Here is a 15,584-nt window from a genome sequence, read left to right as displayed (position 1 = left end):
AAGCGGACGACAAATATCTGTTTATTTCTGGTGCAGAAGGCTTAAATTGGAGCCATCGACGGTAGTTCGAAGCGTTTCATTAAGATCACTTACTTCGGCATTACAGAAGGCCACGATTTTGAATTGGACCAATACTATCGATAGTTTGATATTTCGATAGCAGCCTCTTCTGCACACGCGCGTTGTCATTTTTGATTTCTACAGAATAAGCTTCGCTGGTCAGTTTGGTAATATCGTGTTCGTTGGCTTTTTAGCTTTTCGATTTTTCTTTTGAATGGCCAACTTTTAACCTTGGACAAATAAACTACTGGACCAGAAACTAGATTGCGCATTTTGTTCTTTTAGATCAGCGACGCTTGTAGCGCCACGCTGTCCAATATTGAAAAGAATTTACATACAGGGTTGCTACAGTATCTGGTAAACCTCAAATTCGAATTCCTGCCAATGACAGGGAATTTGAATATGGCTCTAAAAGTCGAGGAATTTCAAAAATAAGTATAAAATTCAAGGAATTATCGGGGAATTTAATGTTGGTCGCAAATATTAAACTTTTACTAAAATATACTTAATTTTGGTATGAAATAAGATAGGGAAAATTTCCGGAAATGGGCGGGGGAAACCCGGCAAAGTCCAAAAATAGTTATGGGCGCTAACAAAACTGGAAACCCTGATTACACACGACGTCAAACTGTTTTACCTGATTTCTTTGTATTTGGGTGGAATTTTTTCGCGATTCTCTCGGGCGATGCAATTTGGATGGTGGTAGCCGATACAAGAATTAGGCTTAGAAGGGTCGATGATATCTTAATCGAAAGGAAATATCACGCCCTCGGTAGCCCGCTATGAATATTTGATATCGTAGCCCAAAGTTAGTCCTTTTTCCATTTAATTGGTTTTTCGCGATTTTCGATTTTAAATCTATATTATTTTAATATTTTTTAAATGAAGACCGACTTGGTTGAAAATTATATTTAAAGTTAGTACTGATCATTTCTGAACTACGTTTCGGTTGCATTAAGAAATTTTAGTTTGAAGTGAGATTTCTGGCCACTTCGCGGAACCACATAACCCACGTACGCGCTATTGTGATATTTGAATTTCGTACCAATTGATACAGGCGCCATCTAACTCCAAAAAACATGGTTACCTTATTTCCAAAAGCAGGTAACTCGAAAAATTCATTTTGTCTAAAAATATATTTAAATAACCGTATTCGCGTTTCGCTACCTTATTTCTAAAACCAGGTAAGTACAAGATGATTGAAAATTGGTTGAAATTTAAATTTCATATTTAAAATATGTTTAATACATCGGGGGACTGCGCGTATTTAAATGTCCGTGACACCTGGTCTACTTATGTTTCGGCTTCATTAGTTCATTTTTGGAGCCACGTTTTACGCGGCTCTCGATGTAAGATACCGGTCTTTACTTTCGGGAGAGAATAAAAAATGGTATTAGTTTTTTTCCGTAACGACGGTGAGACTGGTGGTGACAGGCAACTGAAACGGGCACCAAGGTCGTCCGGAGGGCGAATGCGCGTGGCCGGTTTCGCCAGAAAAATGGGACGTATAAACCCACAATCGAGCTAAATATTTTGACACACACAGCTACGTCCTAGAGACTTGTTTATCGTCTTCATTTGGGGCCACGAAAGTTCCAATATATATTTTTTTCTTTAACTTTGTACGGCGGGCGAAAGTTGAACGAATGGCCAGCGGCGTAAGAAAAAAAAATGCTTTTATCCACGAAAAATTTATAAATAAAGAGGAGTTCCAGAAACGAAAAGAGAATAAATAAAATAAATGAAAATACGATTTGTATTTTAGGTCATCGTCTGGTTATCTTCCATCATTTCATTCCCACGTAAATAGGAAGAACCGAAAGCGGCGGGAAAATGTTAAATCCAGTTTATGACTGTGGTGGTAATCGAGAACCCATTTTTAGGCCTATACGTGTCTTTGAGGAAACGGGCTTTCTTTCTGGCGAAACGTTTCTGCTTGAACAAATAAACTAATGGACTGGCATCATAAGCGAAAACCCCATTCTTTAAATTACATCGCTTGTCAGCGCTCCTACCGAGAGTAGCGCGAATCTTTTCCACCCAAATTAAAAGCACTTGAGTAAAAACTAGGGCTGCGCGAGTAGTGGTTTTACGCGATCGAGTCGGTTTTCGAGTATTAATACATTTTTCATCGGATAGTCGAGTACTCCATTATTTAAAAATTTTCCTTGTTCGAGTCCGAACTTCGAGTAGTCAAGTTGTCAGAAAAACCAGTTCGGGTACTCGAGTACTCGAGTAGTTAGTAAAATCGTTCGGGTACTTGATTAATCAACGAGTTCTATTCGGGTAGTCGAGTAATTAAGAAATTTTTTAAATAGCCTACTAGTTACTAATTACTAAGAATATTAATCAGGCAATCACCACACAGTGAATTCCGAGCCCTTTCAAAACCAAAAACATATAAAGGGATGTTCGTTTGGATTTATTTTCCCCGTTTTTCTACCGGGCGACTGGCTATGACAAAGAGATTATTGTTGAGTACCCGACGAGTGGTCGATTACCCGAATATAGTGTCGGCGGGAAAAACAATTCGTAAGGTGGCTTATTCGAGTACCCGATTAGGGCAAATTTCTGATACTCGATAATCGACGAGTATTTAAAATTTTCTTATTCGAGTTCGAGTATCTGAATTCAAAAATCGTCGGGTATTCGATGCTCAGCCCTAGTAAAAACTTTCGACGACGAGATAAAGATTAATAGACACGTGTTTAATATTTGGGTGGAAATCTTTCCAATATCGCGCACCGTGGAGCGTCGCAGCCCTAAAAGAAGCGCAATCTAGATACGGGTCCAGGAGGCCTATTCTGTAAATATTCGAAATCCAATTTTCGATCGAAAATTAGATCTCGAACTTCGAGATCTCGACGAATGGTATTCGGTATAGATTTCGAATAAGCATAAATCAATGCAAATTGTCGAAGTCGATTTCGACATGGTATAGGGTATCGAGATCGAATTCCCAGTCGATTTTTTACAGAATTGCCCCAATAGTTTATTTGTCCAAGATTTGTTTTTAGTAGTTAATTACTCGAACCGATCGGTAAATCATCCCCGCGGTAACAGCGCGTTCTCGCTCGCTATTGGTCGCGAAAGGGGTGCCGCGCGAAACCCGCTGCGAGGTGAACGTTTCGTATCCGACCAATAATTAATTGCCTTTATTGGAAGGCCGCGACAACGCGTCTTCCCGTGACGTATGACTCGGCGGCCCCCGAAATTCCGAATAGCAACGTCGCTTATTTAAATTCCAAATAATAATTGCGTCCGAATTGAAGGCATCTGATATAAAACGAACGGCGTATTCCATTTCGTTAATGATAATGAATTCGGGGTTTTGGTCGAGAGAGAAACTATGCCGGTATATATATAATAACTCGGGAGTAATTGAATCTCCGAAGTTATATAATGGCGCAAATTCTTCCCCGAAAGACATTCTTCCGGCGAACGCGCGGATTTCGCCGTGACTGTGTCTTCTCTCGAAATGATAAATGACAGCGATTCTCGACGCGCCGAGAACCCTATTGGTTTGAGCCGGGCCGAGCTCCTCCATTTGGTTTCGCGGGCATGTCGCAGTTGAGGAGAGATTCCCGCGGACTCGTTATTATTCCCCCGTGAAAGGCCTATAAGACTCGGCGTAATTATTCCTTCGGGGTAAGTGCTTCCCTTCTCTCTCGCTCTCCGCGGTGGAAGAGGCTGGGAATCCCGCCTTTCTTCTCTCCCGACACCTCTCTGGCAGACCTACCACCGTATACGTTTACGGAACCGAGAACGCTCCGGCTCGATAAATTTGCATTTCGGTTCGCTTCCATTTTCATAATTTTATCACGTTTTGGGGGAACACCCCGCGGTCACTAAATGGTTCGTCTCCCTTTTAGCCTCCACCCCCCCCCCCTCTTTCCCATTTCGAGCGCGCTATGGGACTCTATTGTTTCGGCTTCGTATTGAAGACGCTCTTTATCCTTTTGTTTGTTTAATGGCTCTCGTGTGAAAGTAACGTTTTTTTTGTCGCACCCTTAGGCGTTGGGATCGTATTGATCACAGTCAGTGGCATTGCCTGGCGTTTGACTTCCCACGACGCGCCTTCTTGTCGTGCCATGCTCGGCCTGCAACCCAGTTCTTCCGGAGCCACGGCGAATCCAGATCTGAACAGGCGTTTTCTACCCAGGGTGCCACCCTACGGAAGGCCTCCGCATCCTTACGCTGGTAAGTTGCTTTCGAAAGAAGTATTCAATTAGAAGTTGGGATATGATAAAATGCCTCTTCTAGTTTCGTACTCGCTTCCTAGAGAGTTTTACGACAGCCATTCTAACAAAGTATATTTTTCTTTCGTATAGCCATGTTGTATCCGGAATTTCAATACAGGCCACCTCCGCCTTCGTACCAAGCCTCTATGCAAGAATACAGGCTGCGTCTCTTATTGCTGGACAGACAACAAGGGACAACTGTACCGGCAAACGCCCTGTCACCGGTCTCTCCTCCTCCAACCTATAGGTCTCACGCGAGTTCCACGCTTCATTCGAGGTTTATAACTGTCCGGGGTACTGGCACAATGGCATCGAGTGTCCCTAACGAAATGCCCGTTTTGTTTTCCTTTTCAGACCTCCGCTGAGTTTCGTGGATCGGGACTACAGCCGGCCGCCGAGTTACAGGTCCAGAGCGAGTTCCGTCGCGATTTTGAGGGGCGGAGCGCCTCACGCCTCTTCGGACACTTTGGATTCCAGACTCACTCGAAACGACACTATCGGTGATCTTCCAGATTCCTGCCCGACGAACAGGAACGCGAACACACCAGGAACAAATACTCCTAGCTCGGCGTTTATGCCGGGCACTCCTCCTAGTCATTCGCATAGCAGAGACCCGTCTCTGACGCTAAGTTACTTGTCTCACGAATCTCTCATGTTCAACGATTCCGCTCATTCAGCCTTACCATTGAGCAGCGCGGACATTGCTCGATCCGTTACGGACAGATCGACTTTAGATCGTTCTACTTTGGAGCGGCCTCCGTTATTGACGTCTCCCAGTGGCGAAAGTAGGACTTCCGTGACGGCTGGTCTAAGCGACGATAGCCCAGTGGCTGTAGCCATGCCTTTAGTGATAACGCCGCCAGATTGTTGGACTTCGCCTTCTAGCACCAACGTCACTTCCGAACTTCATTTGGGGTCGGGCTCTCCCGAAGTTATAGTCAGAACGGGTAATAAACACCCGGACATCAACACCGTGACTATCGTTCAAACGACTGATTCTTCGCAAGTGCGCAATCAGGACACTGTTATCGTGGCTGTTACCGGCAGCCAACAAGTCATCCCGAATCCGAATCGAAGTTCCGGGTTGAGAAACGCGCTGCCTTCGGTGCAAATGCAGATCGGACCCGATGGCTACAAAGCTAGTAAAAACGAAGTGCAAATACTAGCTCAAGTATGACACAGATCCCCGCGTATAGCTCGATCATTTTCCACGAATAGCAAACGCAATACGGACAAATATTTCACTCTCTTCCCAAAAACTGAACTATTTATTTGGCGTTCTTCCTCCTGGTGATATTTTGGGGAGAATATAAATTGGAGTGGGAGTACGAAAAATCCGTTCCCACTGTCCTAACATTATTGGTTAATGTAGCTAATAATGATAGGAAAGATTAAAAATGACATTGCCCAAATTTTATTAATGTTAAAAATTTAAGGTTCCGTTTACGCTCCCGATCTTTACTTCTTCCTGATAAATATGATACAAACTTTTACTAGTTTTCTATACCAATAGCATTTTTACAAGTTTTATTCCTTTGATAGAAATATTTAACGTTTTAAATTAATACAAACTTTTAACCAAAAACTCATTTTGAATCTCCTTTTCCTAGCTAGGGAAACAGGGTTATTCGGGAGAACATCTCTTTGCTTCTTAAATTTAACTTGTTTCCTACATATCATAATATAAAAGCCATGATATTTAGACAACCCCCTTTGACCCCTTCTGACTCGCGTTTAATTTACTTAGTAAAATCTTGATGTGTGTACTAATATTAAACGGAATTCCAAAATAATTCGGAAGGGGAGTTTAAATTCTCCTATTACACAATGTTTTTGTGCCATTTAAAAGAAATACATTTAAAAAATCCTTTTAGCGTGAATGTGCATTTTAAAATTTTTTTGAGAACCTAATATTGTGCTACAAGTTGTGGAGAAACAAATCCAGTTTCTTGTAAATAGAACTGTACATACACACTCCTACCAAAAGTTTTATTCTTGCAGTAAAATTGTCAACACTACCATTACAGTATTTGCCACTGTATTACCATTATTGGTGGAATATTTTGTACAGACAAACATTTTTTTATCAATTACTAAAATAAAATATGAAAGACAAAATGAATTCTTGTGATTTTTATTTTACCATTTTGGTGTACAAAATAATTTTGTATTTAAGACCAAGTTTCATTGCTAGTACCACCCCAATCATTAGTAGGTGCCACGGGTGCAGCTGGAGTAGTAGACCAGTCATCCGCAGGTGCTGGAGCCGCTGCTGCTGGTGTCGAGGCCCATTCTTCAGTCGGAGGGAAAGCTCCCATCGGTGGTTGAGTTGCAACCGGAACTTCAGCACCCCACTGCGAGAACAAAAATATTATAAAATCTACATTATTTAATTGTGTTTTATAGGCATACATCTGAAACTTCCGCCGCAACTTGGGGTACATCTCCAGCCCATTGATCAGACTGGAATTCGCCAGGTTCCTTGATTGGTCTCTCTTGAACTTGGGCCGCTTGTTGTTGTTCTTCCTTCTCAGCTTCTTCAGGGTCGCGGTAAAAGTACAAATCTACCATAACATCCCATGGTATTCCTCGGGCTATTGAGCCACGCATACGCAAAACTTCTCGAGCCAACATCCACCACATCAGACCAATGGAATGAGCACCCTTGTTATTACATGGAATGGCGATATCCACATAACGCAGAGGCGAGTCGGTGTTACAGAAAGCAATAACTGGGATGTTTACGTACGAAGCTTCAGTGACTGGTTGGTGATCAATGCGAGGATCTGTAACTACCAAAAGCCTGGGTTCTCTGAAGGCCGCTTGAATTTGATTGGTGAATGTACCAGGAGTGAAACGGCCAGCAATTGGAGTGGCTCCAGTTGCCGAAGCGAATTTCAAGACAGCCCTTTGGCCGTATGATCGAGAAGAAATAACGCATATTTCAGCTGGGTTTTCAATTGCTACAATTGCCCTGGCAGCCAACAGGAGTTTATCCCATGTTTTACGTAAATCAATCAGGTAAATTCCATCAGATCGTCTTTTGAAAATATACTGCTCCATTTGGAAATCCATGTTATTGGTACCCAAATGAGTGCTACTGGCCAAAAGCTTGGATACATCATCCTCCTTCAACGATAAAACTCCTAGACTTCCCGACATCTTGCAGTTGTCCTTAAGTAACGGTGGTCAACCTAATGCGGGAAATTAGGGTTAAGAAATAACAAGCACAAATCTGTTTGCATCGGCCTAAAATCAGACTAAAATTAATACAAAAAGAATTTGCTTTTAAATTTTAAAACTAATGAAACATTTTAACCTACATATTATAATATAATTATAAATATTTTGAGGAGAAGGAACTCACAGAAGCAGATGCCAATTGGGATAGTAAAGAGACGTGGTGGAATGGAGAAAATTGTGTTTTATATTTCTACGAATGCTACAGGAGGGCGCTTTCGCCGCTTTGTGAAGCTCTTCAGTTCAGTTCACTGGGTTCAAAACCTTTTTTAAGGAAGGGCGGCACATCGAAAGGGCGAAATCTATCGCTACACACTTTCAAAGATAATATAACTACGTAGTTATATTATCTTTGGTATTTTTAAGTGGCCTTCTATTCGTATACTTCCATAAGTTCCATTTTTAGTGCGCTATTGTCATAATTGTGGATTTAAAACCAAAATCTGTTTTTCCGAATAGGAGTTTTTAGACTTGATTGACCTTTGCCCTCAGGTAAAGCAATATAGTCAAATACTCAAATAGTTAATTTTTCTTGAGGTAATTAATTAAATAGGTAATTAATTTAAAATAGTTTATTTATATTTAAAGAATTGCAGTGTAAGTTTCGGTGGTTTTGTTTAGTCTATGGCATGGACTAATAATTATTCGTCCGACTCCGTCCATGCTCATACTCATAGTGAGTCTGGTAACTAACAATTGATGAGATTTATGGGTACTAATTTTATAAAATTATGTACTTCATTTAAAATAAGTACTCAAATAAATGGTGAAGTAGAAGCATTTAGAAAGTGATGACATAATTATGCATTTGAAATGTAAGTTTAATTAGTATTTTCTTGTTTTAAATTTAAATAGGATTTTATTCGCGACCAAGGCTTACTCTATTATTTGATAGTAGATTTCAAAATTCTTGGGTCTATGTACCTTAGATCAAGTTAGTAAAACCTCCCCCAACCTGATTGTTTACCGCATGTAAAGTCCTGGAAATTGGCCTCAAAACCAGTTCAGTTACTTTTCTCCCGACCTTTCTTTCAAAGCTGAAAAATACTGAAGATTAAGAAATGACCTCTTTGTGTCATGATCATTATGTTCTTCCTTTTCCCATGACTTTATGGACCTAAAGCATTAATATACATAGTTTCAGATTAAGCCTTTCTCAGCTGTAAAAACTTAAATTTGTAATGGGTGAAATATTTACTTACGCTTAGGATAATTTAGTTTTATTTAAAGTATAACTGTCTAATTAAATTTTATTCTTTTTCATTAGCCAAAAAATAAAAATGCCTCTTTTAATCAATAATGTGGTTATGGAAAGTGTCCCTCCCGACACAAGAACTTTTATTGAAGGCTATCCCCACCTTAAAGTGAGTGTTCCACTTAATATTGCATAACATAAAAACAAAATAGCTCACTAGTTTAAATCAATAAAACTTATTTATTTACCTACTGACAGGATGCGGCAGCTGCTTTAATTGCTCAAATTCCAAAAGTTGTTGGTCCTGTGGGACTTCTGTATTTATCTCAAAGAGAATACGCTGCGACAATTCCTCATGATAGTTAGTCTCCCATCATCATAAACTTTCAACTGATTCGTTATATACTCACTTCCTTTACAATTTACAGAAAATGTTAGTGTTATAGGCACAGATGATGCCACAACATGTCACATGATCGTGCTAAGGCATTCTGGTAAATGAAACATTTAACCAAATGCTCTAAATAAAGCCTATTAAAGATAAAGAAACCCCGTTTTTAAGGTTCTGGTGCTGTTGCTGTTGGCCACTTTGATGGTGCTGGTCTGGAACAAGGTGTTAATAGTATGATCAGAAGGGTACAGGAGTTAACTATGAATAATGTAGAGGGCAGGTACAATATAATGCCATTTTTTTATTAAAAGTGTTGTGAAGTTATGTTAATAATTGTTTTATTCCCTTTAAGAATTGAACTTCATATAATTGGAGGTTTCCTAGATCATAGACGATATTCGGAAGAGCTTTCATTACAATTAATTTGTAATTATCAAGCTTTTTTTCCTACATAAGTTTAATTATAATAAATGTTTTCGTCATTTTTCAGACTCATTCCAGAAACAACCAATTCCTGTTCATTTAGTCACAGCTTGTATAGGAGGTTATATTATATTAATAATAAGTTTTTACTTTTTTTTTGTTTTCTAAAATACCCCATCTTTTTTGTCGTCTAAAATACCACATCTTTTTTGTGTCTTCTAAAATACCCCATCTTTTTTGTGTCTTCTAAAATACCCCCTCTTTTTGTGTCTTCTAAAATTACCCATATTTTTTTTATAGAACTAAATAACTCTCTACGAGGCAACATTAATTGGCCAGTAATATACGGAATTGGAATTAATGTTAAGAATGGAGAAATGTTTCCTGCCAATTTCCCGGATAAAGGCCCTGATACGCCGCTAAGATGTGCCAGGCATTTCACTAGGTGCTACGAAATTGAGGTAATCAAGCTTATTTATCTATTTTTATGACGGACATTTTGAATACGAGTTTTCTTTACTCTAGATGTTAGACGTCTACGATTGTAACTTATCTCTACTTAGAATTGGTCCCTTTAACTACGAGCCTCTAAGAGGAGTCGACTTATGGTTAGCCCAAAGTGATGATTTTATACGACAAGTTAGTAATTTTTACGTCGCTTCTTTTACTTGGGATTTTTTAAAAGTCATCATTTTTCTTAGCATTTGTCGACATCACCAGAAGTCGAGCCTCCTAGTTTTACCTCGCAGGTTAGAGCCACGTTAAAATTCATCCAGCAAAATCCATTTCCGGGAGTGACGGTCTTCCCAGATAATAGGCCACATTTCTTCCGAAAAGATGAGCATGGAATCTGGGTTCCTGTCTGCTACTGATTTATTCCGTAAACATTTTAGAGTGACTTAATTTAAATGCACTATTCTAATTTTTAAATTGAGTGAATTGAGTATTTTTGGAAAAGGCTGTGAAATGTTGATACCTTTTTTTTGCGTAGCAACACCCAATATTGAGATTAATGTCTTTGGGAGATACTTGGGCATTTACATACAATATTCTTGAAATAATTCATTAACTCTCTTTGACAATGGAATAATACATTTAGACAATTTTAAACTACTATGCTAAATTGCTTTTAGAACGGACACTTTGATTGTTAGTTAATAGATCACCTGAAATAAGGTAAATTTTTTCGCAATATTTCAACTTACTGTAAAGTATTTACCGCCCTAAAGTTTCTCCCATTTTGCAAAATGCTCAGTTATGTTCGCTTTAAGCCAAAATTGGCAGCTTTTGTATATGATATTATTATTTTTTTGTTGGCCAGTATCTTAATTTAAATTCAAAGTTGTCAAACTAATTTGTGTTATAATAATAGACTAATGTTATCCCCAGCAGTATTAGTTACATCGTTATTCTGCTGGTATTCACCGGTTGCCTCTCTCACTCCTCTAGCCACCATGTGATCACCTACTGATCTAGCGCCCTCTATCGTACTTAGTCTTTAGTCTATTATTATTTAACATTAGTCTATTATTATAACAATTTGTTCACGCCCCAACATCGAGAATGAAGCGTAGCTTTAATTGACGACTGACAGTCTCAAAAAGGCAAAAAGAGTATGGTTTTTGTGTGGTTCAATATGCCAGTAAATTTAAAAACTATTGAAGTTCAATCAATGTTTTTTGTTAGGTTTAGCGGCTTTCAGGTTCTTTTGAATTAATTTAAAAGGGTCGACCATCACATGTGTAAGTTACTTTGTATATAATAGTAATTAGGGTATATTTTGTAAAATCTACAAATGAAAATGCCTGTTTTTTGGCAGTGCAGCTCTGTGCAAATGTAATTCTTTAATTTGTTCAATTAGTAATTAGAAAATTTTGTAAATTAATCAGTTCAAATATCTTTCGGTTAATTTGTGATCAAAAAATTAGTATTTGTAGATCTCTATATGAATCTTTATAAGAAAAGTTGTAAATTGATCAGTTCAAATACCTTTCAGTTAAGTTGTGATCGATCGGTTGGTACTTATAGGTCTTTATAAGAATCTATATAAAAATAGTGATAGAATGCAAAGTTCTAAAAAGAATCAAAATAATGTCCACCACAATTCACTTGTTAATGTCCACGAGAAAGAATTTTTATGAAAAATATGAAAGTTTAATCGGAAAGTTGATAAAAATGTGCCTTAAGAAATGGTAAAATGGCTTTGTTTAAAGTTCTTAATATTTTCACCATTTTTTTTTGAGAAATAATTTATGGTGTCGACCAAAGGCCTTATCACCACTGTCTAAGTGTACAATTAAAATCTTAGCTGACATTTTATTTTTGCTTTGTAATTTATCATAGTTTTAATGGTGTTGAAAATGGCTTGCGTCATTTTTTAGTATGGATTGTATAAAAAGCTTTTTCCCCTCATATTATGTAAATAGGCATAATGGTATTTTATTTTGTTTTATTTTTGTATTCATTCTCATAGCCAATAAAAATATTCTTTTAAATTCCAAACATGAGCTCCCTCTAGTGAAGTTCTTGGTTTGAATAATCGGGAATGGATGAACCATGGACAACAATTTAGCAAAAGTAACATAATTATTAAGGATTACCAGAAGTATATAAGATAATCTTAAAGAGAAGTAACTGTCTTTCTATAGTGCTTATAATATTGACTCCCGCTACTTATTTTAAAAACGTTTCAGAAGAACTAATGATTTCCTAAAACTATTCTTGAGGGAGAATATGGTTTATAAGTAAATAAATATCTCTGGGCAGTGCAATTTTTGAATTTTACATAGTTAAGCGGAGAAATACACATAACATTTTCAGCATAGTAAACATTCAGTTTATTTATTTTGATTTTAATTTTTTATTTCTTATGGTATATTTTATTGAGGAATTTGTTTTGGCAAAATAAATTTTTTCCAGTAGGTGTACGATTCCCATATGTACTTAAATTTATTACTTATTAGAAATTTTCAAAATTGGCGTTTACTATCTTTTTGCCCTGAGACGAGCCCGAGTGTTTATAATAATAATAATAAACTAAGGCCTAAGTCATCAAGCGACTTTTAAAGCCATCAATTCAGGTGGCCAGGTTATAATCATAACTTTGCTAAGAACCATAGAAAGTATAAGATTTCTATGCTAAGAACTGACATCTCTCCACAATTTGTTACCCGTTATTTAAGCGACGTCACTAGGGGGTGCGGTGGGTGTCTGTGCCGTGAAAAACGTTTAGTAAACATTTAACCTATGAAGACTTGATAGTGTCTTACTTATTAATATATTATAGACTTATGATAGCAATAAGTGAAGTGTTAATTTCGATTATATCTAATTTCATTTGTAATTTTATTTGTCAGTAGCGGCGCGAATGTTGATTTCGTTGGAAATAAACGGCCAACCTCCGGCGGCCTATTGGTTGACTTTTAACTTTTTAATAATTTCCATTAATTTTATACAAACAATAACTTGCAGGTCCTGACTCTTGTAAATATTATTTCTGGACGATTTTCTTGAAGATGTTTTATTTAAGCTTCTATTAAATCACCGGAAGCCGAGAACGCAAGCGGGTGGTCGGGTTGATTTTAAACGCCACAAGATGGCGACGGCTTCCCCGTTTGATAAAATTTTAGCCATTTCGCAATCTTTCGTAAAATAATCCAAAATGGTCTATCAGCTTTTAAGCTTACGACCATAACCTTTACTTTAAATACCTCGTCTGTGCAAGTGAAAGTGTAGGCTTCCCAGCGAGTTTTTTCAAATAGATCGGTTATTTACTCCAAGATTTAATTAACGGTAAACCGGTTCGATGTACGAATGTTTATGTAAGATAATAATTAAACTTTGCCTAAAAAGGGCGGCTGTTGACCCGTTGACATAACGAATGGCAAACGTAAAAAGAGCTCATGTCTATAAATAATCTTTTCGCCCAAAAATTTTAAATTGTTTTTTTTTTTTAGTTAGTTTAAGTCGTCCCGACTCTTTCACACGGGTCAGGGAGTAACTAGGACTAAAAGCGACCCCACTTGTAGTCTTCTTATCTTTTTTGCGCCCAAGGAAGACAATCTTTTTAATTTTTCACGACTCATTTATATCATGTTCGGCTCAATTAAAAAACGCAGGAACTCTCATTTGACATTTGCCCGAAAATTTACGTGTTCTGAACGACGAATTAGGTGGCTTTACTTTCCCTGTTAAGGTAGTCGAGCGTTACTTCGTAACAGATCTCTCATAACTTCTATCATAAGTAACTTAATATTTAAGTGACACATTATCACAAGTAACTTAATAAATTAAGTGACACATTATCATAAGTAACTTAATATATTGAGTGACACATTATCTGAAGTGACACATTATCATAAGTAACTTAATATATTGAGTGACACATTATCATAAGTAACTTAATATATTGAGTGACACATTATCTGAAGTGACACATTATCATAAGTAACTTAATATATTAAGTGACACACTATCATAAGTAACTTAATATATTAAGTGACACACTATCATAAGTAACTTAATATATTAAGTGACACATTATCATAAGTAACTTAATATTTAAGTGACACATTATCACAAGTAACTTAATAAATTAAGTGACACATTATCACAAGTAACTTAATATATTAAGTGACACATTATCATAAGTAACTTAATATATTGAGTGACACATTATCTGAAGTGACACATTATCATAAGTAACTTAATATATTAAGTGACACACTATCATAAGTAACTTAATATATTAAGTGACACACTATCATAAGTAACTTAATATATTAAGTGACACATTATCATAAGTAACTTAATATATTAAGTGGCACACTATCATAAGTAACTTAATATATTAAGTGGCACACTATCATAAGTAACTTAATATATTAAGTGACACACTATCATAAGTAACTTAATATATTAAGTGACACGTTATCATAAGTATCTTAATATATTAAATGACACATTATCATAAGTAACTTAATATATTGAGTGACACGTTATCTTAAGTAACTTAATATATTAAGTGATACATTATCTGAAGTGACACATTATCTTAAGTAACTTAATATATTAAGTGACACATTACCATAAGTATCTTAATATATTTAGTGACACATTATCATAAGTATCTTAATATATTTAGTGACACATTATCATAAGTATCTTAATATATTTAGTGACACATTATCATAAGTATCTTAATATATTAAGTGACACATTATCATAAGTATCTTAATATATTAAGTGACACATTACCATAAGTATCTTAATATATTTAGTGACACATTATCATAAGTATCTTAATATATTAAGTGACACATTATCATAAGTATCTTAATATATTAAGTGACACATTATCATAAGTATCTTAATATATTAAGTGACACATTACCATAAGTATCTTAATATATTTAGTGACACATTATCATAAGTATCTTAATATATTAAGTGACACATTATCATAAGTATCTTAATATATTAAGTGACACATTATCATAAGTATCTTAATATATTAAGTGACACATTACCATAAGTATCTTAATATATTTAGTGACACATTATCATAAGTATCTTAATATATTTAGTGACACATTATCATAAGTATCTTAATATATTAAGTGACACATTATCATAAGTATCTTAATATATTAAGTGACACATTACCATAAGTATCTTAATATATTTAGTGACACATTATCATAAGTATCTTAATATATTAAGTGACACATTATCATAAGTATCTTAATATATTAAGTGACACATTACCATAAGTATCTTAATATATTAAGTGACACATTATCATAAGTATCTTAATATATTAAGTGACACATTATCATAAGTAACTTAATATATTGAGTGACACATTATCTGAAGTGACACATTATCATAAGTAACTTAATATATTGAGTGACACATTATCTGAAGTGACACATTATCATAAGTAACTTAATATATTAAGTGACACACTATCATAAGTAACTTAATATATTAAGTGACACACTATCATAAGTAACTTAATATATTAAGTGACACA

The 15,584-nt window shown here is 36.2% G+C and overlaps 3 protein-coding genes across 4 annotated transcripts in view; 2 read left to right on the top strand and 1 right to left on the bottom strand.

Annotated features, from left to right (window-relative positions):
• The window catches only part of LOC149933001 (uncharacterized), a 55,756-nt gene extending 49,339 nt beyond the window's left edge, over positions 1-6,417 (top strand). Inside the window, exons 3-5 of the mRNA XM_090155162.1 lie at positions 4,075-4,260; positions 4,392-4,578; positions 4,656-6,417. Of these exons, the coding sequence (XP_090011288.1) occupies positions 4,075-4,260; positions 4,392-4,578; positions 4,656-5,478 (1,196 nt within the window). The 3' untranslated portion in view covers positions 5,479-6,417. The remainder of the gene's footprint in view (positions 1-4,074; positions 4,261-4,391; positions 4,579-4,655) is intronic.
• Positions 6,418-6,419: 2 nt separating this feature from the next.
• Positions 6,420-7,801, bottom strand: sta (stubarista 40S ribosomal protein SA). The gene is made up of 3 exons (XM_090155163.1): positions 7,669-7,801; positions 6,714-7,495; positions 6,420-6,655 (listed from the first exon to the last, which is right to left on the bottom strand). Exons 2-3 carry the CDS (start codon positions 7,461-7,463, stop codon positions 6,473-6,475), a joined length of 933 nt encoding a protein of 310 aa, XP_090011289.1. The 5' UTR covers positions 7,464-7,495; positions 7,669-7,801; the 3' UTR covers positions 6,420-6,472.
• A 423-nt stretch (positions 7,802-8,224) lies between these two features.
• Positions 8,225-12,021, top strand: Ntan1 (N-terminal amidohydrolase 1). 2 transcript variants are annotated; one of them, XM_090155309.1, is made up of 11 exons: positions 8,225-8,356; positions 8,809-8,905; positions 8,995-9,097; positions 9,165-9,230; positions 9,299-9,407; positions 9,480-9,553; positions 9,618-9,671; positions 9,851-10,011; positions 10,076-10,189; positions 10,252-10,465; positions 10,521-12,021. In XM_090155309.1, exons 2-10 carry the CDS (start codon positions 8,822-8,824, stop codon positions 10,420-10,422), a joined length of 936 nt encoding a protein of 311 aa, XP_090011435.1. In that variant the 5' UTR covers positions 8,225-8,356; positions 8,809-8,821; the 3' UTR covers positions 10,423-10,465; positions 10,521-12,021. The 2 variants fall into 2 exon arrangements, with proteins under 2 accessions (XP_090011435.1, XP_090011434.1); XM_090155308.1 differs by having other exon boundaries at positions 10,252-12,021.
• Positions 12,022-15,584: the final 3,563 nt, after the last annotated feature.

Source organism: Leiobunum rupestre, chromosome 8 (assembly GCF_980474605.1).
Source record: "Leiobunum rupestre chromosome 8, qqLeiRupe1.1.hap1, whole genome shotgun sequence".
NCBI lineage: Eukaryota > Metazoa > Arthropoda > Arachnida > Opiliones > Sclerosomatidae > Leiobunum > Leiobunum rupestre.
This window is presented reverse-complemented; position numbering and strand designations above follow the sequence as displayed.